Source organism: Lissotriton vulgaris, chromosome 2_1 (genome assembly GCF_964263255.1).
Source record: "Lissotriton vulgaris chromosome 2_1, aLisVul1.2, whole genome shotgun sequence".
In the NCBI taxonomy this organism is placed as follows: Eukaryota; Metazoa; Chordata; class Amphibia; order Caudata; family Salamandridae; genus Lissotriton; species Lissotriton vulgaris.
In genome coordinates, this window is record NC_141687.1 from 55558306 (window position 1) to 55580020 (window position 21715).

A 21715-nucleotide genomic window follows, 5' to 3' on the forward strand; every position below is an offset into this window, starting at 1 on the left:
ATGCCAGAGAATGCTATGATCTGAGTTGAGGTCCGCCGCTTTCTCCTTTTATCTTTATATTTTATTAAAATATATGAATTTCCTTAATTGTAAGTTATTGTGGAACTTCAGGAGCCCACCTACAGGTAACAACTAGTATAATATCCTCTATGAAACCTTCAATCAGTCCTGGATTTTTAGCTAACAGCATTTATCCCACAAGCCAAAGAATCTATCCTACAAGTGACTGTGGGTATAGTCGGTACACTTTGCACACTGGGCGAAGCGAGAGCTTGTTTTCCCCAGCCTCAAAGGCAAACTTTAAAACTTCAACCACTCCTAGTGCATTTATACATTTGAATTTATAGTTTTAACATTTGATGCATCATTTGAAACTGAAAATTGTAGTGGACGAAAGATTCAAGTACAAGACACTCCATATTAAACGTATAGAGAATACTGAGTTGTTATTAAAATATACTAATTTGAGAGAAAAAAAATGAAGTTGTCCCACCAAATTTTGAAATACAAATAAAAATCGGATTTTATGTTACTTTTTTTGCTAGGAATGAATTCACTTTTTTAAGTAATGATATTGCTCTCAAGGAATCAATGTACTTTTCCAATATATTGATTTATTTTTTATTATTTTTAAGGCTTTTTGGAGGGGGAAACATGGGATGAATGATTAATAATTTGCAGCCGAGTAACTATTTTTCTGACACAACCCTCCAAATTTGGAGTGTAAATGTACGAGTGGCAGAATCTTTTGAACACTACCTGGTAGAGAGAATGGTGGGTGTTCCACGTAAGATCTTTACTGACTGCTGTTGAGGAGAGACTTTCCTTGCTTATTATTGACTGCTGTTACAGTCTCTGGGCATTTCTTGTCTGGTATTGGAATTTTTAGCATGTATTTAGCATTTCTTATACCATATTTGCTTCTTATCGTAGACATTATAATTTTTACTTCGCTTTTAAGTATAGTGTTGGTAGGATTGAACAGAGCTCCACGGATCCTAGGACTGGATATTATTGCCTTTATTCAATAAAATCTTCTTGGGGGGAGCTTTTGCTCGAGGCAATGGACCACTCCAGCCTCGTATTCATAACAGTTTTTTTAGGTATTGAGCATTTGCTCCTGTTTGCATAGCATGGGTACTTTGAACAGTAATGAAGCTAATTTTTCGTTGATTCAATATTATCTGAAGAAGACACTTGTCCGATGTTTGTCTTAAGAAAAAACTTTATTCATTACATGACATGGTCTTCATATGTATTTGTATTATTGGTGCACTGGAGGTGAAGTAGCAAGTATACTCTTTAAGTAGTTCCCTTTCTTTGAGTGGTGACCCTGTTAGTTGGATTGGTAGCAGTAGCAGTTAAATACATCCCATTGGCTGTGGGTTGATGCCTGTAGTAAGCGGTTCTTCTCATTTCCTGTTGATTGATAGTTGAAATAATTGGCAGCTCCCATTCGGTACTGACTGTGGCTAGCGTAGTGATGTGCTATTGACTGAAGACTGGTAAAGGGTCATTTTGAGTTATGTTGTGTGATTACAGTAGCTGTGCTAATTGACCAATTCTCATTTGATGTGGACATTTGGCTGGAGAAGGTGGCCAATTATCCATCATTATGGGCAGAACACATTTGCTAGTCACTGAAGTATGTGATGTTGATATTGACTGAAGGTTGGATAGTTGGGTAATTCTCTAACTGGTAGTTGGGTACCTTTCGCTGCTTGTTTACTGCTTTAATTTAGTAATTCTCATTATTGACTGATCCATATAAAAGGTGTGGAGGTTTTATTCTCTGTGAGTTACGGCTGACATACTTTGGCTATTTTGAATTTGGTATTGAGTAGAAACTGCTTCATCTCTGCATTGTTGGTTGTTTACTGTCAGCTCCAGCAGCTGGGAATTGTGTCTTCCTTATTGACTGATGTCTTTGGAAAGAGACCTATTTTTGAATATTATGGATAGTAGAAGACCATTTCCTTTAATGACTAGAACCCAAGCTGGTTGAGCATTTAGTCCTAATTTGACTTTTTAAGTTATTCTTCTTTGGCGAGTGGTCTTTTCAAGCTGAAAAGTTCCTGTTTGCTTCTAACCACCGGGGTGTTACATCTCTTTGTATCTGTTTAAGAAGGGCCCACTTCTCCAGAAGGGCATTTGCTGATATTGCCATATGGCGTTGAAGTCCCTCACGGATGGACACTTCCATGTAAATGGAAGCTTCAGCCGAGCAGCTTGCAGTTACATCTCCCTCATCTCTAGCAGGACTGGGGCTCGTTTCCATGCTCAATGCAAAAGATGGTGCGAAGTCCCAGAGAGGAACCCGAAAGCACCATAAGCTAGGGATTTGCGAAGATGACACCCCAACGTCATGAATTTTTACAACTTTGACAGCCTCATGATCTAGCTATTTTTTTTTAATAGCTGCTGATATGTCTGGCAAAAACGAAGTTTCTGTTCTGTGAAGTTTAACCCCTTGCCTGCGTCGGACGGCCGTGTGTGTCGGACAGCCGGGAGCCGTCCGATCTACGCATGCATGGAATTTTCCCGCCCCGCAGGGAAATTCCGGCCGTGGTCAAAGGGTTAAACTGCAAAATTGGCAAATTTGCGTAATTTGCAAAGTTTGAAGAGTGTCCAAATTCTGTGCAGCCACGAATTTCTGCACAAGAACCTTGGTTTGCTGAGGTTTTCTCATGCATAACCTCTTTGATCAATATTTCTCTCTCTTTTTATTTTTTTAGTTCTCAACTTTTGCAGTGGTCAGAGAGATTGTAACGTTTTATGAAGGCAAAAACTTTACGAACCAATAAAGAAATGACTGTTTTTTTATGGAATAATTCTCTCAAACACATCCTCAAAAAGATCTGCATTAAAAATGTGTTGGACTCGTCACTTCTTGTCAAAGTTTGCTATATTACCAAACTTTATGGGTGAAATGGTAATTTCGCTCATTGCTCTTGTAAAGCGTAAGTAGGTCCGCAAGCGGTCTTAATGTGATGTCATGTCCATAGCTCTTCTACTAGTCAGAGGCTAATTATGTGTAAACATCAATGGTGGATGCATCAGTTACGACTTACTGCCTCAGATGACATAACACAACATGTATATTTGTAAAGCACGCTCACCCGGAAGTGTATCTTGGTGCTGAACAACAGATGTTTATTGTTACCCAACTCAATGGTACAACTCGTTTTATCAACCTCAGAAGGATGAAAGGCTCAGTGGACCTGCCAGGATTTGAACCTGTGACTATGAGGTTAAACACAGGACCCGTCACCCAATCGTACTCATTTTATCAACCTCAGAAGGAGGAAAGGCAGCGTGAACTTGCCAGGATTTGAACCTTTGACCATGAGGTCAAACGCATGCCCCTTCAGTGGACGCATTAGTCCACTATGCCACCAGACCAGGCACATACCTTTCTCTTAACCTTCAGCTCCACACCTTGCCTGCTCTGCTGACAGGAGGCTGCGCGTTGGCGTGATCCCTTGATGTACCTGCTCCAGGTATGCTTTGGAAGAGCAGATCGCTGTTCCTGCCCGCAGCAGTGGGCGGAGCCACGCCACATGAAACAGCAAACACCTTGGCAGAAGCAGAGATTGTGCCTAGGGGGAGATATTCCAGAGCAAGGTGTGTCTCGCTGCTAACAGGGACAAGAACGTACAATAATAGTAAAACAGCGCGTGGGCGTGCGCGTGCACGCGCATGTTTACAGCTCTTGTTCCAATGCAAGAAACTGAAGAAAGAGCGAGGTGTTAATTGACGCAGTGATACAGACCGCAGATATGGCGTGTCCCGCCCAGCCAGGTCACGGATCTCCACATCTGCTGCAATTTCAACCGTTCGTCTTCGAAGCCTCCAGCTCAGTTTTTTTTCCCTCCCACTCATTACAAACTCCCTGTAAACTTTGCGGGGAGCTATCAAAGCGGACTATGATGAGACAGGCCATTATAGGGGGACCATATGTTCCGGGTTTCCCAGGGCAGTCCCAGTTTGAAACCTCCTGCCCTGGTGTCCCAACGCTGTTCAGAACATGATTTATGCCTTGGATTTTAGAAAACAGTCAGGGGAACATAAGCATGACACGTACGCAGTGTTGGAATGGGATGTATGACGTTACTCCGCATACTTTTACTCCGCATACCGTTACAACGCGACTTTTACAACGCATACCATTACAACGCATAGCGCTTTGAGGTGCTGGATAGTGGTAAGTATACTTTACTATTCTAACTCCAGTCCCCGTGGACCCTAGGGAAGGTGTTGGATAGTAAATTATACTTATTCCCTATCCTAGAGCGCCCCCCAGCGCAATGCGTTGTAATGGTATGCGGAGTAAAAGTCGCGTTGTAATGGTAGTGCGGAGTAAAAGATGCGTTGTAACGGGTGTATACCGTTGGAATGTGGGAAGATCCTTTTGTTCAAGTATGACCCTGGCTGCTATCTAAAGGCTAGCCCCTAGACCCCAATGTAATGGAGGATAACAAAGCCACACAGCTCATCACTTCACAAGTACTTAAGAGAAACTAGGAGCTGCATGCAGGCAGGTTACTGACTTTATCGGATCCGGAAACCGAGACTCCACTGATCAGTGCAGCTTTTTCTGGCAACATGGCTTATTACCAGGTAGGCCCTTACATGTGAAAGGGGTGAAGTAAAACCTGCACCAAAACCTTTGCAAAACTACACGCCCAGATCGGGAGCCCTTATTTGAAAGCACAAGCATCTTATAAAGGGGGCCAGAAACAAGCAGATTACGGAGGAAGCGTGGGAAGTGCTCCAGAAAGACAGTACACACAGAGATAGTGCAGCATTTTGGAGAACGATAAATGCTCCACACTTTAGGGAATTCTCAGAACCCTCAAAGGACGTACATATCCAGGAAGAGAAGTGACAAGAACATTTTACTAATATTCATTAATTTCTAACCAGACCAGACCATGGTGCACGATGACGTAGAACATGTGGAGCCATGAGGGGTCTCCGTTCCTTTAGTGTTCAATGAGGTAAGATGCAGAGGGCTTTGAGGGACAGTAGTAGGGGTAATGCACCAGGGCCTGATGGGGTCCCTGTAGATGTTTATTTAGAATGCCAGGGCCGGTAGGCCTCTCTGATTACCAATGTTGTTGATGTCATTGCTAAGGTTGCCCCCCTCAGCTTGGAAGAGCTCTGTCATTGTCCTGCTCTTTAGAAAAGGGGAGAAATCTATGCCTAAGAATTATGGGCCAATATCCCTGCATGACGCCTTCGTTGACATTATGGACGAACCTTGTTGCTCAGACTGGGGGACAGGGCATACTCTAATGTTAGTTTACCAGACTTGCAATATGGATTCACGAAAGGGCTGGGCACTGTGGACCAATGTTTAAATGTGAGTATGCTGATAGGTAAAGACGCGTTTGCTAAGAAGGGATCCATTCTTCTAGGTTTCATGGATCTTATGGCAGCATTTGACTGCGTCTCACATTCTAAACTTAGGTCCATTACGAGAAGAGGGTATTATTAATTTTATGAGGCAACTGCACATAGAGATGTACTACATTTTTTACGATACGAAGAGGTGTTAGACAAGGGTGTGTCCTTGACCCTTTTTATTCTTTCTTTACACAAAAAGAGTGGAAACTGTATTAACAAGCATTTGCAATGCAATAGGTCTCGCATTAGGAAATTTTGAGCTATTGGTATTGTAAATGTCAAACTTTTTATTTATGTGTTGGTTTTAAAAATAGCGAAATTAATATCTTTGTCATTTACAATGCCAATAGTTATAACTTTTTTTACCCTGTATATAGTGTAAATATGTAGTATCAATTCTCTCTCTAAACATTGTTTTGCAAATAAAATGTACGCCCATCTTCGGCTGAAGTGGGCACTACGGTAAATCTGTTGTTTGTGGGCTTTTCCTATTTCTATGATTCATTCCTTACTACAACTAATGAAAGAAGAGTGTTGGAATGTTATACCTCTTTAGTCTAACTGCATTTCTTATTTAGCTGCAAGGAATTAATACTCCTAGCTTATTTGCATGTTTTAAGTTATAATGAGTTCCTTATGAACAATTGTTTTTCGGCTGAATAGCTACACCCAGCTCACAGGGACATGTGGGTTGCTCTTGTTTTTGTTAGAAAGGAAAGGAAAAACCTTTGAGAGAGCATTTAATTATCCATGCATCCGAACAGTGCATAACAAAGGTCCCGGCAGCCCCTTCGGTGAGTGGGGGGCCCCTGAACTCTAGGGAGCCCATCATCACAGCACCCACTCCTGTGAGCTCCGGAGTGTGGTCAAAGCGGGCCCTCCTTGTACTTTGCAGGGGGAACCCCTCAAGGTTTTTCCCGCCACTGCATCCAAATGCATGCCAGTTGCTACATATGTAGCTGGAATAGGGGGCATGGTTGATGCGCAAGGCATTCAACAAGCTGAAGATGCTGTTCTGAAAAGTTTATTAGCGGTCTCCTGAAGCTGCTCCAGTGCTGTCATGATGACTTGGGTACCCGGAGAGAGTAAAACTAGCGCCACCTTTACTTTGGCATTCTATTTGGACCAGGAAGAGTGCGTTCCTGAATAAACCTGTTTCAAAGGACTGTCTGAAGATTCATGCAGGTCTCAGTATAATGTGGTTTGCCTCTGTAAAGTTGACATGTGAGGAGACTGGGCTCCCACATCTATTTGTTTCACCTGACACATGTTAATAAGGCTAAGCTAAAATACAGTTTTTTTGGATAATGCCACTGCTTTAGATAAACATATAGCATCAGTGATTAATAATAATGTGGTAAATATTCAAGAAGCCCTCCATTCCCATTTATCCCTGATCCAGAACGTTCAACATCGCTTTGTTTTAAGCAGGCTTCGTTTTCATTATTTACCCCTCATGGTGAATTGCCGGCTAATTGTTATTCTTCGTCAGACCTGGATCCTTGTCCATGCGATGGTGTTTAACCTGAGACTAATTTATACATTGTGTTATTTGCCCTTTTTTTTGCTATTCCAAGAAGAGAATTTATATTGCCTCTTTTAATTAAGTTCAGACAGTGTAGACCAGCTCTACTATTTTTGCAACAATTACATTGCCCCTTGATATGCTATTCAATGACAATTATTTTCGGGCAGATTTAAAAAATACGGAAATGTGAAATACGCAAAAGGGCCTTCACTGGAAGATTTTTGACTGACAGACTGACTGACTTTGTTCCCACTCTTATGTAAGAGATGTGCATGAACTGTAAGAATGTAAGATTTATCTGAGAGTATGAGTAATTACGCGAATAATGATTTAAATGGCACCTACTAATATATTTATTATTCAGTTCTTTCACAACGTTACTCATCCCAGTGTAGGGAGTCAGAGCACTTTACGTGACACACAGAGACATAATATATCATGAAAGCGTGTATGTCAACGTACAGGAAATGTTGTTTAAGACAATGAGGGTCATAAGGTGTAGGAATCACATCCTATCCATACTTTTAGACATTTAGGCCCTCATTATGATGTCGGTCGGACCGTAAACAACGTCCTGTCGGTCTGTGGTTCAACCAACATCTAACGCTGTGGTCCGACCACTGTATTACGATGCACGGCGGTAGAAGGCAGCATGCGGAGCGACCGACTGCTGATTCAGACGGGCTCAAGCAGCCCGTCCGACCATAGGGCCGTAGGGATTACCATTTCCCTTTCAGGCATTATTTTATTGGCGGTCCGACAGCCATTGAAAGGCTGTTGGAAACGGACTTTGGGGGCCCCTGTCACTCTGCGGCCTCCGCTCTAAGGCCTGGGGGGCACCTGTGGTGCCCCCAAACATCCATGGTGCCTGGCACATGGTGCTTGGATGTTTGCAAACACCAATTTTTTTAATGTGGGTTGTGTTGCGTTCTTTTTCCAACCACAGCAAAAGACGCAATGGAAAAATGGATGTTTCCGACAGCCTCATGAGGGGTCGCATCCAAATTCATCGGATGGAACCACCTCCTACTAGTCGGATTGTTTCCATTCTGAGTGTCCGACCGGCATCGTAATCAGGGCCTATATGTTAAGAGTGAACTGCGGGTAGAATGACAAAGTCAGGATATAAAACGTGAGGCGGTGATATATTGAGGTGGTCTCCACTAACTAGACTTTATTAATTCCCGGAGTCGCCATTCATTGCAATTACAGAATACAGATTGAGAAAAAAACATAAGGATCTAAACCCTTTGACTTCCAGTTTGCATGCAGCTCCTTGATGCCGGTTAATAGATCATTGTGCTATATTATAAGGATTGCAACTTATGAACTGGTAGAAATACCGTGATCTCTGTGTCAAACGCAGCAGCCCACTTAAACCTATTCACATAAAATACAAATCTGTCAGCTGCATGTTACACAATGTGCTGTTCAGCAGGCACATTAACCCTCTATACTACTTTATGAGTCAAAACTGTGATTGGACAAAACCCCAAACTGTCCCTGAACTGCTTTAACTGCCAGAGTTATCTAGCCACCATTATAATCCCCTCATAATACAAAACAAGATCTCTGAAACAGACGTCTTAACCTTGTAAGATGTTTTAAAATGCAGCCTCTTTGTGACTTGCTGTCCTATGTGTCCTGGTTGCCAGTTTCTTTGCAGCAGACTCTTTGAAATAATTGTATTCGCTGTCAGACGCTGCTTTTCAAGCTCTGCCCCTCATTACTCCGCCTTCGTTCCTCTGCCACACCTTGACCTCTCCTTTATGGGTCCCTGGAGTACAGTTTTTCCAAATCCAGCACTGCATGTAGGATGTTCCACATGCCTTCATCTCCAATGACCCTCTGGCATACAGCGTGATATGAGGGAGGGCATGCCTTGACCTGCACTTCTAATGTCTTTTCTTACTTTCTGCTCGAGACAAGTGGTAGCAGCCCAGCTTGACATGTTGCACGGCATGCTTATCAAACTATTGTGACCTGTTTACATAGATATTTTTGCAGCATGCAAAGCAAGTGTCACAATTATGGAAAAAAGAAAGAATGGTGTGTGTGTGTCTGTTTGTGTGCATGGACCTGTGCGCACAGAAGATAGTATCACCGGCTCAGCCTTTCCCCGTTGCCCTGGATCACAATCTTGCAACTAACTGCACTCAGCATGTTGGTGCCATATGTCTTTGTCAAAAGATGCAGAGGCAGATTTACAAGCCCCATGTGCCACTTTTGCGTCACTTTTAACATGGGAAAAGTGACGCAAAAGTAGCGCAAGGGGCTTGTAAATCTGCCCCGCAGTTTTTACTGGATCCCACAATGGCGTAGCTAGACACTTTGCCGCCCGTGGCCGTCACTGCCTATGCCACCCCGCGGCGGCCGCATGGAAGAGCAGGGGGAGGTGGACGGGTGCTTGCGATTCGTGCATTTGCCACCCGTGGCGGGCGCATGGAAGAGCAGAGCGGAGGTGGGCGAGTGCTTGCTATCTATGCATTTGCCGCCCGTGGCGACCGCATGGAAGAGCAGGGCGGATGTGGGCGGGTGCTTGCGATTCGTGCATTCGCCGCCCGTGGCGGCCGCATGGAAGAGCGGGGCGGAGGTGGGCGGGTCCTTGCGATTCATGCATTCGCCGCCCGTGGCGGCCGCATGGAAGAGCGGGGCGGAGGTGGGCGGGTCCTTGCGATCTATGCCTTTGCTGCCCGTGGAGGCCGCATGGAAGAGCAGGACGGAGGTGGGCAGGTGCTTGCGATCTATGCATTTGCCCTGCGACAAACACATGGAAGTGCAGGGGGGAGGCCGCTGCCCCCAAAACTAGTATTACCCAGGGTGCACCAACGCCCCCCCCCCCCGCTATGCCCTGGGGACCACAAAATTAATCTTTACTTTTTTGTTACTGTGTGATTACCATGGAAACATGGATATTTGTTAGGTGGAGAGGTGTGGTGCAGCGGCCAGGGCAGCTGACTTCAGAGTACAGGCTCACGGTTTAATCCCCGGCTCCGGTGGCAGATCAGCTCAGCACCATGTGACTCTGGGCAATAGCTCACTTAATTTCCACGACGGTCCTCAGAGCCTTGAGACCCGTAAGGGTGAGTAGTTCGCGCTTTACAAATACCGGATTTATGATTTATGGATTTTTAATAGTGGATTCAGTATCGCAGTCTGTCATTACATAGTCCTATGTTGATACGTTTTATTTGTGTAACCTTATGTTATTACTGTCATTTTGTAGTCCCTCTTCTATGTATGTATCCTGTCCCCATCTTTGATTTAAAAATCTGATCACCTTAGCCCAGTAGTTCGCCAGGCAGGTGGGAATGAGAGGGGGCTGAGGTTCGAGAGTTGCTCGGTGGGGAGGGGGAGGGCTTCTTGTGGGTGGCTTTGCAGTCTTTGTGCCGAGCATTGGGTGGGGTGCTAGAGGTGGTGGGGTGCGCCTCAGATCACAGCACCTGCTTGCTTCCCATCAATTGTTTTTCTACATGTGGATCTAGAGCCTGGAAAACAGGTCCATTGTTTTTGGAACTTGAGTTTTGGGTCCAGAAAAACTAGAGTGGCCTCAAGGGGTGTCCCGGGCGGGGTGACACTCCCAACACCTCACGTTGATGGCCTTTGGGGACGCTCCTCTGGGTTTGGTCTAGGGGCCACAGGTGATAGAAGGAGACAAGCTGTAGACAGGCAGGAGGGTACCTAGATCCTGGCTCTCAGAGAAGCTTTGAAAGTATAGTGCATTATTTATGGATGTCTCCACCTCATTCCAGATGTAATGGAAACCAAGATTGGGATTACCTGTCCAATGTGGAATGTGTCGTCATAATCAGGAGACGGCAGCTACAGCGCTGCATGTCAGGCTTGAGACACCTCCAGAGAGCAAGCGGTTGATCCAGGGTTGGAGATGGCAGAAGCTGCAAACTGAACAGGATTCAAGTGCATCAACAGAGCTTCAGAGGAGAGGGTGCTGGATTCAAAAGCAAGGGATGAGGCAGCTCATGGGTGAGGTCCATGGCAAGAGGTGTCATGGCTCCCTAGGGAGCCCGTGTCATGGGGGACACCGCCAGCCTGCCCTGAAGTTTTAGTCTAGAGCACTCTGGCTGCTTGGTCTTTTGAGCTTATATTGACAACGTTAAAGTGGACTCCAAGTGCCACATTGCAAAGTCCAAGGGAGAGGTGCATTAGGAGGTGGTCCCCAGATCTAGCAATAGAAAAACGGAGGGAAAACAGGTCCAGATCGAGGTATATTGATACCTAATTCTCTTGACTCCAGCGTAAGAATAGCAGCGGTATTGCCAAGAATGACTTAGGAGACTGTTATAGCAGACGAGCTGTTCTGTGGCACAGATCTCAGATTACCTGGTTGCACAGCTCACTTTTAGTTATCAGACACAGAAGATGACCAGTCCAACGACTGGTGTTTGTTGTTGTTCATCACTGGGACAGAGTGGAGTAAAAGCCTTACATCCCTAAGCCAGGCCCCTCGAGGACACGAATGGTGAAGGAGACTGCGAGGAGTGGAGGTAGGTTGGGGGAAAGTCAGAGGGGGGCTTTTAAACAGCTGGTCATAGTTTAAGAGGTATGGTTGTGCCTTGGAGAAGTCCATGAGAGTGATACCTCAGATGTCTGAAGGCTCTCGCTAAACTAGGAGAGATGTCTTATGTTTAATGTCCAAGCACCCCTAAATCTCCATCCCAGCATGGTTTGTCTTTGACGAGCCTTGTCGGTTCCTGGCTCCTGCTACACTGTGGATTCCTGACATGCCTCTAACATTGATAGGTCCAGACATGTCCTGCTACCCTATGTGTCCCAGGTGCACCTTAATGCACTGCTGAACCCTGACATGCCTTACTGGTCGCCCACAAACTTTCTGTTGGCCTGTGCCCACATAGCAGCACTGATGGTCAACAGCATGCCTTGCAGCCCAACTGGCCTGTGACATGTCCTGATGATCCCTGGCAAAGCATGCAGGCTGGCGGGGCCCTTTCTCATCCTGGAGTCCTGTTGGTTCCTGATGCACAAGGCAGCCCCTTTGGTCCTTGATGTGCACTATTGGTCCCTGGGGTGTCCTGTTGATCCTTGAAAAACCCTGCAGGCCTATTGGTGCTTAACCCACTCTGCAGCCCTGTTAGTCCCTTAAACTCCTTGTAGCCCCATTGTTCCTTGATGGACCCTATTGGTCCCTGACATGCCCTGTTGACCCTTTAGAAACCCTGAAAAACTGCTGGTCCCTGACGTGTATAGGTATCTGGCTCGCCCTGCATGTGTATAAGTCTCTCGCCTGCCCTGCATCGCTTCTGGTCCCAGGCATGCTGTTTTGCCCCATTTGTCCCTGGCACAATCTCCTGCCCTCTTAGTTGCTGGTGCAGACTTCAGGCCTGTTGGTCCCTGGACCACCCTACATGTGTATAGGTCTCTCGCCTGCCCTGTATTAATTAATTGCAGGTTTATATAGCGCTAGGATCGACTCCCGGAGGAGTATCTCCGCGCTTCGACCGCTGCGAAACCCTTCCTGGCTTCCCTGAGAGATGGTCCCTTAGTGGGTATCTCCAGGGTGAGACCAGGCATCCCCGGCGGTCTGGTGGGGCCGTTAGTGAAGATGAGGCAAGCTAATGCCCAGAGTTGCCGAGTGTGATCGCTGATCAGAGTGGGCACCGAGGCGAGAGAATTATCGAGTCCGCTGACCCTGGTCCAGAAACCTGCCGCGTCGGGAATCGAACCCTGGTCCCGGGCCGTCCTCTGCTCTCGGGTCTGCCGCCTCTAACCAGTGAGCCACACTACTTCACGGATAGGTCTCTCGCCCACCCTGCATACCTGCTGGTCCCGTGCATGTTGTTCTGCCCTACTGGTCTCTGGACTGCCCTGCATGCATATAGATGTCTTGCCCGCCCTGCATGCATATAGGTCCCTGTACCGCCCTGCACATGTATAAGTCTGTCAGCCACCCTGCACCCCGTCTGGTCCCTAGCATGCTGTTCTGTGTATTGGTATCTCACCCGCCCTAGATGTGTATTGGTCTCTCGCCCACTCTCCATACATATAGGTCTCCCGCCTTCCCTGCATCCCAGCAAGTCGCCTGATGCCCCTTGGCTGGCGCCTGCCTGGCTCACCTCGGCTAAAGACCACGCTCTCGTAGGGGATCTTGTTCTTGGTCTCCAGACTGGAGCAGTTCCACCGGTGCTCCTTAAACTGGTGTTGGCACTCATGAATGCCAATCTGAATGCCCTGAATGGCAGAGGCTGTGACGTCAGGATTCCTCATGCAGACCTCCAGCTGCCGCCGCGTCAGGCCAGGCAGGGTCAGGCAGACAGTGTTTGCGTTCAGCACAGGGTCAGTCGGGATCTTTAAACCCAAAATCTCGTTGCAGAGCGATCTAAAAAGAAAACAAGACAAAGACGACAAAATATTAATCTTCTGAGTCAGCCTTTTCCATTTAATCCCAAGACAACAAGGAGGGCTAGCAATATGTCACTGCATGGGCTTGGGGGTCGAGGCATGAAATCCACTGAAAGCTTTTCCAGAAAGAACAGCATATGGTTTGATGAATGAATGGTTGAGTGAAAAAGGACTGTGTGAAAATGAGTGCTGCTGTATTACTAAGGGGCATATGTATGAAAGGAATTTGTAGTTGCAAACGCTGCAAATCGCAAAAAAGCAGAGTTTGCGACAAAAAATTTGTAAAACGGGATGTATAAGGAAAATTGCATCACAAAATTAAGGAATCCCAACATTTGCGATTCCTTAATTTTGCGTAAGCATTTAAGGAATCGCAAATTGCGATTCCTTAAACGCTATGCAACAAGCACTCAAGTTTTGCAATTTCTCCTTAAGATATCGCAAATTACCACCAACTTCAAGTTGGTGGAAAATTTGTGATTTCTTTTACAAATGCACTTTTTGCTTTTTGGAATTTGTGAAGGTGCCATGTGGCGCACATACATGCCCTAAGGGCATGTATGTGCACGATATGCGCACACATGTTCATTTCAGGGGTGCATCAGGGTGTCACCCTTGCACCCTTGACGTTATTCTCAATTGGCGATTCTCAATTTGCGAATCGCAAATTGAGAATGACTTCCCATTCATTCCTATGGGCCTCCTGACCCATAGAAATGAATGGGAAAGTATTCCTTAATTGCGATTTCCCAATTTGCTAATCGCAATTAAGGAATACTAAGAAATCGCAAAAAATTGCGATTTTTTACATACATCCCTTTTTGCAATTCTCAAATAGCGATTCTCAAAAAATCGCTATTTGAAAATCGCAAACAGGGATTTTCATACATATGCCCCTATGAGAGACCACCCTCCTCTTCTAGCACTGTGGAGGTTCCTTTTGTTGCCCTAGCACTTCACAAAACATAAAAACCCAGGATAAAGGAACAAATACTATAAGGAAGACTAGGACTGAAGACTCTGCTTCCACAGATGACAGGCTTCCCCCACAGTGCGAGCTCCTGCTGACCTCCCCCCTCACTGTAACAGTGTAAAAGAGGATGAGCTGTGTCTGATTCAAAGAGTCATCCATCGCTGCGGCAGACATGGAAAGAGGAAAATGTCAGAATGTGCACAAAAACAACCCTTCATGCAGCGAAGGTGCCCTTGCATACGTTGGCACTAGGCTGCCGATACGGCGTCTGCGCAGACAGAAAGGACACGAATGCACCCTATTTCCTCGAGTCTGCCAGCGCCAGGATGCCTCTCGAGGTGATAGCGCGCTCTATAAGTCAAATAAATAATATTCCTTAAATACGGTGCATTCCTGCCCTTTCACGTTGGCAGCAAGGCTGCGCTGCCCTCCCCCAAATGCCGTAAATGAGGCCCTAAGTTTAGAAGTAGACTACCTCTCTGCCATCTTGGCACAGGTCTACCCTCTGTGGAACATGTATTTAAACTGCACCCAATTAAGAACAAGTACTAAGTTAGTGAAGAATGTTGAGTCAATAATGCTACAATAATGCAACATGGTTTTATCCCGGGGAAAGGGACTACTGAACATATTAGGACTGTGATCACCTGCTTTGATGTTATGGAGGTTACAGGCGGCCCTGTCGCAGCTCTATTTTTAGATGCCGAAAAGGCTTTCGACAGGGTCGCTTGGGAATATCTATGAGAGTTAATGAGAACTTTCGGGTTTGGCGATAATTTTATAAAAGCAATCCAGGTTCTTTATAGGGATCCGACGGCTAGAATTAAAATTAATCGGGAGTTATCAGCGGCGGTGCAGATTAAAAGAGGAACTAGGCAAGAATGTCCTAGCTCCCCTCTTTTATTTGCATTATATATGGATCCATATTTACGTAGGCTCGATCTTAATCCCAGCATCCCTCCCATTGTGTGTAAACGAGTTAGTAGTGAAAGTGCTGGCATACGCAGATGATGTGGCGATAATTACCTCTGATCCTGGAATGGCAATAGGAGTAATAGAACAGGAGGCCCAAGATTTTGGTAACATTTCTGGTTATAAGCTTAATAGAGCTAAAACACAGATTATCAAAAATTTAGCATCTCAATGTAATGATTCTCGAGTGATTTCCTCTGCAGTATATCTAGGAGTTGAAATTTCATCTGATTTAGGGACAGTAGTTGAGCGTAATATCTCGCCTTTACTGACAAAAGTCAGCTCGGACTTGTTAAGGATAAATAACCTCAGATTGTCGTTAGTGGGTCGCACTAATATCATCAAAATGATTATACTTCCTAAATTTCTTTATTTTTTTCGTACAATACCGTTATTGTTTGAGTCAATTTGGTTTAATAAGCTGGAGTCGATTTTAAATAAATTTATTTGGTCCTATGGGAAGACGAGACGGGCATATAAGTTCATGACTTTACCAAGGGAGAGGGGAGGCTGGGGGGTTCCTGATTTTAGGCTTTATTATTGGGCATCGGTTTTGCAATACATTCAAGGCTTAATTGGCGCAAATGAAGGGAACTCGAAAGTAAAAGCTGTTTCAACTATGATTTATGCAATTGTATTGGGCGAAGATACAGCAAATGCTTTCTTAAAATGTATTGATTCATCTTATTTCAAACGAACTCGCTTTAAGACAGTCGCCGCTGCTCATAATGTATGGTCTGCTGTTGCAAAATATTGTGGTTTAGGGAGATTTAACAGATATATCAGACTGTATAGAAATAAGTCCTTACCCCCTGAAGTTTTTTCGGATGCTATTATGGCGGACTGGGATAGAAAAGGTATTAAGAAATTTGGAGATATGTTAGATCCTGATGGAAATATTCTTTTATTTTCAGATCTGCTAGATAAATGTAATATAGCAAGATATCGTTTTTTCAAGTACCTGCAGATCAGGAGTTTTTTTCTTAAGAAAAAAGGAGGGCCAGGTGGATTTAGCATAAGCAATATTATGGAGACAATTGAGCAAAGCGGGGTGTGCTCCATTCGATATTTCTATGCCCAGCTGGCTGGTATGAAGAAGGATGACATTGATAGATTTGGTACTAAATGGGCTGGGAAATTAGGGATATCGGGGGAGGTCTTTCAGTCGTCCTTGGAGTTAGGTTGCTCAGTCTTCTATTCTGCCCCACTACAATCGCAACATTTTAAAACGTTATACCAACTATATCATACGCCTGATCGTATAACACAGTGGGGTGCAACTTCAGGAATTAGTTGTTGGCGATGTAATGCTATTGGCTGCAGATAGCATCCACATATTTGCGCTCTGTCCTAAATTAAGGTCTTTATTAAAGGATATTGAGGATTTTATGGCCCATACACTTGCTTTAAACGTAACCCTAACACCGACTGTAATTATGTTAGGAGTTAGGGATTGCGAAGGCGCCCATAGTGAATTTATATTTGTAGCGATTGCGGTCTACAGGTTGTTGATTGCTAGAGTTTGGCTCGATCCCCTCCCCCCGGGCTTACAACAGTGGATTGCCTTATTACTGGGGACGTTTAACCTTGAAAAGGGTATATTCGAGAAGAAAGGTAAAAGGAAAAAAAGGTGGGGGAGGAAAATTTGGGAACCGGTACATCGCTGGAAAGAAAGATCAATTGCAAATGTAGACTGATGTATTAACTCCATCTTTAATGGGTTTCTTTTTGTATTAATATGTGTTTTTCTTGATAGTAACTTTGTTTTATTACATGCATTAAGTTATCTGTACCATGTGTCATGTGTGTGCCAGAAAAATTTCTTTGTTTTACAATAAAAAATATTTTTAAAAAATAAATAAATAATGCTACAATAATGCAGTCCTTTCTTTGACACAGAAACCAGCAGTCAGACGACGTTCATCAATGGGGCCCTCAAAGTCAAGTTTGGAAGGTACCAGGACTCAAAAAGAGCTGTTGATGCTTATGGCAGGCGAGCCAGACAATACACAGCTAAGTAATATTACAAAAAAGGGAACACAGCACAGCCTAACATAACCCATTGTTTGTAGGAGAATTCTGCTGAAAAGAGAACTCTCCCGCGAAAACGCATCACGGCTAAGTTTGCCCGAGTTCCCTGGAATATATTGTCATTTCTATAATGCGCCAAAGTGAGGTTCCAACTCTGTGAAACCCATGAATCACCGCATCTTCCCTTAAGGTTCTGGGGGCGTGTACAGTAGCGTGTAACTAAACCCAAGCATATGCACACATGCACGCAGAGTAACCTGTGAGACAAACTTTACCCAGAACCACTCACTTTCTCATTAGCATACAGAGCTGGGAGCTCAACACATGCCCAGGAGGGGCAGGCCCACTCCACGTTTTTAGATAACCACACACACCGTAAACACCTGCCAGTAAGATGACTTACATTTTCTAACCTGTGGGTTCTCCTATAATTCGACAAGATAAACCCTGCTCCATAAACACCAGTTAGTCTGAGTATGGGATGACATTTGAAAAATCTAAGCTAGGTTTTTTGCCCAAATTCGGTGTTATTGTAGCTTAAACATAAGAATATGCATATTTTTATTATACACACACACACACCACCTATGTGTGTGTTTTAAATAGGAACTAAAAATATTTCGAATAATAATCTTGGTAGAAGAAAAACCTTACAAAACCAAACGTTACGTGAAAATGTTCCCCTAAAAAAATAAAAGCTTTGCAGAAAAAATCTCTAGCTTCAAATTTTACCCACAAAAAAGATCATAGGAAGGTGTGCAATTCTTTCACCTTCGCAAAACTTCACGGGCACCATTATCGCTTATCTCGACTCAGAATTTATCGTTCGATTGAACCTCCACACCCAGACAGATCAGCAGCCTCCCCCACCCCCCCAGCACCTTGAGACCCTCACAGGTGAGTGGCCGCGCTATATAAACTCCTGACTGATAGAATGTATAGACACTGCTCCCTTTGCTGAGTGAAAAGAAAATGAAAACCCCACATGGCAGTCGAGGCATTTTTGCCATCGTTTCCAGCAAACATTTTACATATTTTGGAAACTCCATTCTGCAGACAATCAATTTTGCATTGTCAGAAGGTCCGTTATACTTTATGAGTAAACATGCTGAAAACGCTTTCTTCCATTTCCCAAGAAAGCTGATTTGCACTCGGTGTTCGTCGTTTTATGAAAAAAGTTATTTTTTGAACTAGGGAAAGCCAAGTGCAGCCATTAACATGTGATAAATATGAATTTGTGAACTTATTTACGTCTTGTGTTTTAAATTATTTTGACAAAGTTATAGGGCAATGTATACTGCCCTACCCTAGTGCAAAGATATATCAAGATATGGAACATAATGATATTAAAAACAAAATAAAAGGGAACACTGTGTGATATAATTCCAATTGCGGGGTCAGCCACACAGAGCGTGTCCCATTCTTCACAGATAGATCTTCTCGGCCGGGGTTTCATGGGCAGGCCTGCTGCCAACACCGTAGCCATTTGCAGCCTGTCCGCGTGGTGGCCAGTGGCGGCTCCTCTGCTCTGGCGGAGGAGCGTCGCCTCAGCTTTTGAACAGTGCGAAGCAGATAATGAGAATGACTTTAAGTTATTATCATTTTATGCTTGGGCTGCTTTTCGGGCGGGCTAGGTTGCTCTGCTCTCTGAGCAGGGCAGGGGAGGAGTGCTTTGCCCACTCCTAGGTGCCCTCTTTGGCCGCCCAAAACAGTCACGTGCACTTTATTTCCCTGTTCTCCATGCAGGCTGCATTACAGCCTGCGTGGAGACCATTCCCCATTCTCTGCCTGAGCAGCAAACAAGGATGCTCACACCTATCAGAACGCTGCATTGCAGCATTGTGATTGGTCAGGAGAGCCTGGGTGATTACCAACCACAATACTGTATTGCAGTGTTGTGATTGGTCAGTGGGGCCTAATGTGCTTCCTGTTCCTCAAGTTCCATGAGGAGAGCAGGAGCAGAGACGCGGGAACCGGTGGCAAGGTACGTTTTCTTTTATTGCACATCCCCTGCCCTGCGAGACCCTCCGCCTGACCCCTCCCTCCCTGCGGCCACCCCCACCCCACCACCTGCGAGACAAGTTTGAATTGTTGAAAAAGAGTTTAGGCGCTGGATAAGCCTGGCTCTTAGATGCCAGTCTTCTGCCCTTAGCAGTTTGTTCCTCATACAACATCTCGAAGTTCGTTGACTGACACTACTCACCTTTGCAGACACAGAACGAACGTCTTAACAAATTTTGTTGTTTCTTCACAACCCGTTTTTTTATTTGAAGATTGTCGTATCAGTGTATTATTTACATTATTAATCAAAATATAAGAATCATAAAGAATCAGTGATCTATTCAACCAAAAGTGCACTTTGTAGCCTTACATCTGGTGTTCTTTGCTTTCTGTTGAATCTTTTGTCTTCCATTGTTACAATTAAAACTAGACAAAGATAACTGAGGTGAAAATATAGGCTAGGAACGGGTACTCACAAAGGGTGGGAAAAATATGTAGTTGTTTTGTTGATTTGTATCTCCAAGACTATACAAGTAGATCCATTTAAACAAGATTATTTTAAGTTTTTAAAGATTGTTGATTGATGATTTCTTAGAGAGATTAGACTTTTACGGCACGTGGCCTAGGTGCATGCACCATTATAATTTCACCCATCAAGTTATGCAAAGGTGATAAACTTTTCAACTTTATGAAGCTGTCCCCTTCACAAAACTGCACCTATTGAGTCAATTCTCCAATTTTCGTTTAGTGTGCTGTCATTTTTTTCACAAAAGAAGTGGGCCGCATAAAACCAGTCTTTTGTGAGACCTTTCACTGGCTATTTTTCAAATTTGGTAAAACCCTTCTTACCCCAAATTTTACACACCTTAGTAGCTATCTCGATTAACATTGGTAAACGCCGGTCACTTTCCAGGTATGTATTCCACATGTACAGTCCATGCAACAAAGCATGGAGAGGATTTATGACCACATCAAGGGCCACCCATTGCAATTCATCAGAAGGGCTCACTTTAAACTTCATCCAACTGCCAGCCTTCAACGGCATTCGGCAACGTATCTTCACAGAGCCGCGGCCCTCATTGCACAGCTCTTCAACCCTGGATGACTCCCTCAGGCCCATGAGGCCATCATCCCATACCTCTTAAAAGCAATCTGCATCAACTCTTTGAATGTCTCTACCCCTTAGCAATGTATATACATGCTCCCGCCCCTTAGGCGCAGCTGGTGATCGGTTTCCGGAACCAGGAGTCTGCACCCGGGAGCTCTTTGGCACTCAAACATAGACACCAAGCTGCAGGTTATGTTCCCCCCAACAGACTCTTCACTCTTCGAAAGACTTCAAACGAATGAAACACTGAAGCCAAGAGCTAACAACACTGGAGCAACTACAAGAAGAAAGTGGAAGTTATGGACTGCCTTAGGTGCACTTCCTGTGATGCAGCAGGGAGGACCATGACAGGCCTGTGATCAGTGAGAGACTCCGCCCCTTACCAATGTATATACACGCTCCTGTCACTTGGGGGAGGAGGAGCATTTGATCGGTTTCCGGAGCCAGAAGCCTGCACTGGGAGCTGTTTGGCTTTGAAACACAGACGGCAAGCTGCAGGCCATATTACCCCCAACAGACTCGGTTTAAAGAGTTCAGAAGAACAAAACACTGGTGCAGAGGGCTAACAGCGCTGGCTTCACTTCAACACTTAAGTGATCACAATAAATATTATAATTTAGTTGCTGCATTTACTATGATGCACTGAGGAGAGGGGGACAGACCTGTGACTAGTGTGCAATTCCGCCTTAGCACAACAGGGAAAAGATGAGCTCCAACTGCATCTTCTTATCTCAAACCCTTCTCTTCTCTTCTACTCACATTCCATCAATTCTGATCTCAATCCATTTCCTTCCTTCTCTTTCCTCCACGAACATCTCTTTTCCCACCTTTCTGAAAAAATCCCTTTTCCTGTTGGTTATCCCCTCTTCACCCTCTCTCCCTCTCCATATTCTCCTTTCCAACTCTTTCCTTTCCACCTCCTTCCATCCCCTCTTCCACCCCATGACTGGCATCTGCCTCCCTTCTTCATATTCTTTTTACAAGCCTCTCTCACTCGCCACCTTCTTTCTTTTCTTATACTTTCACTCTCATGACTTCCTTACATCCTACTCCTGACATACTACATCTCTTCTCTTCTACTCACATTCCATCAATTCTGATCTCAATCCATTTCCTTCCTTCTCTTTCCTCCATGAACATCTCTTTTCCCACCTTTCTAAAAAAAAATCCCTTTTACTGTTGGTTATCCCCTCTTCACCCTCTCTCCCTCTACATATTCTCCTTTCCAACTCTTTCCTTTCCACCTCCTTCCAACCCCTCTTCCACCCCATGACTGGCATCTGCCTCCCTTCTTCATATTCCTTTTACAAGCCTC

The 21715-nt window shown here is 44.7% G+C and overlaps 1 protein-coding gene across 2 annotated transcripts in view; it reads right to left on the minus strand.

The window, feature by feature from the left end:
* Window positions 1-21715, minus strand: part of WNT10A (Wnt family member 10A) — a 357396-nt gene that overhangs the window by 54776 nt on the left and 280905 nt on the right. For both annotated transcript variants that reach the window (XM_086954440.1, XM_086954441.1), the window contains exon 2: window positions 13030-13292. In XM_086954440.1, coding sequence (XP_086810566.1) covers window positions 13030-13292 — 263 coding nt within the window. The remainder of the gene's footprint in view (window positions 1-13029; window positions 13293-21715) is intronic.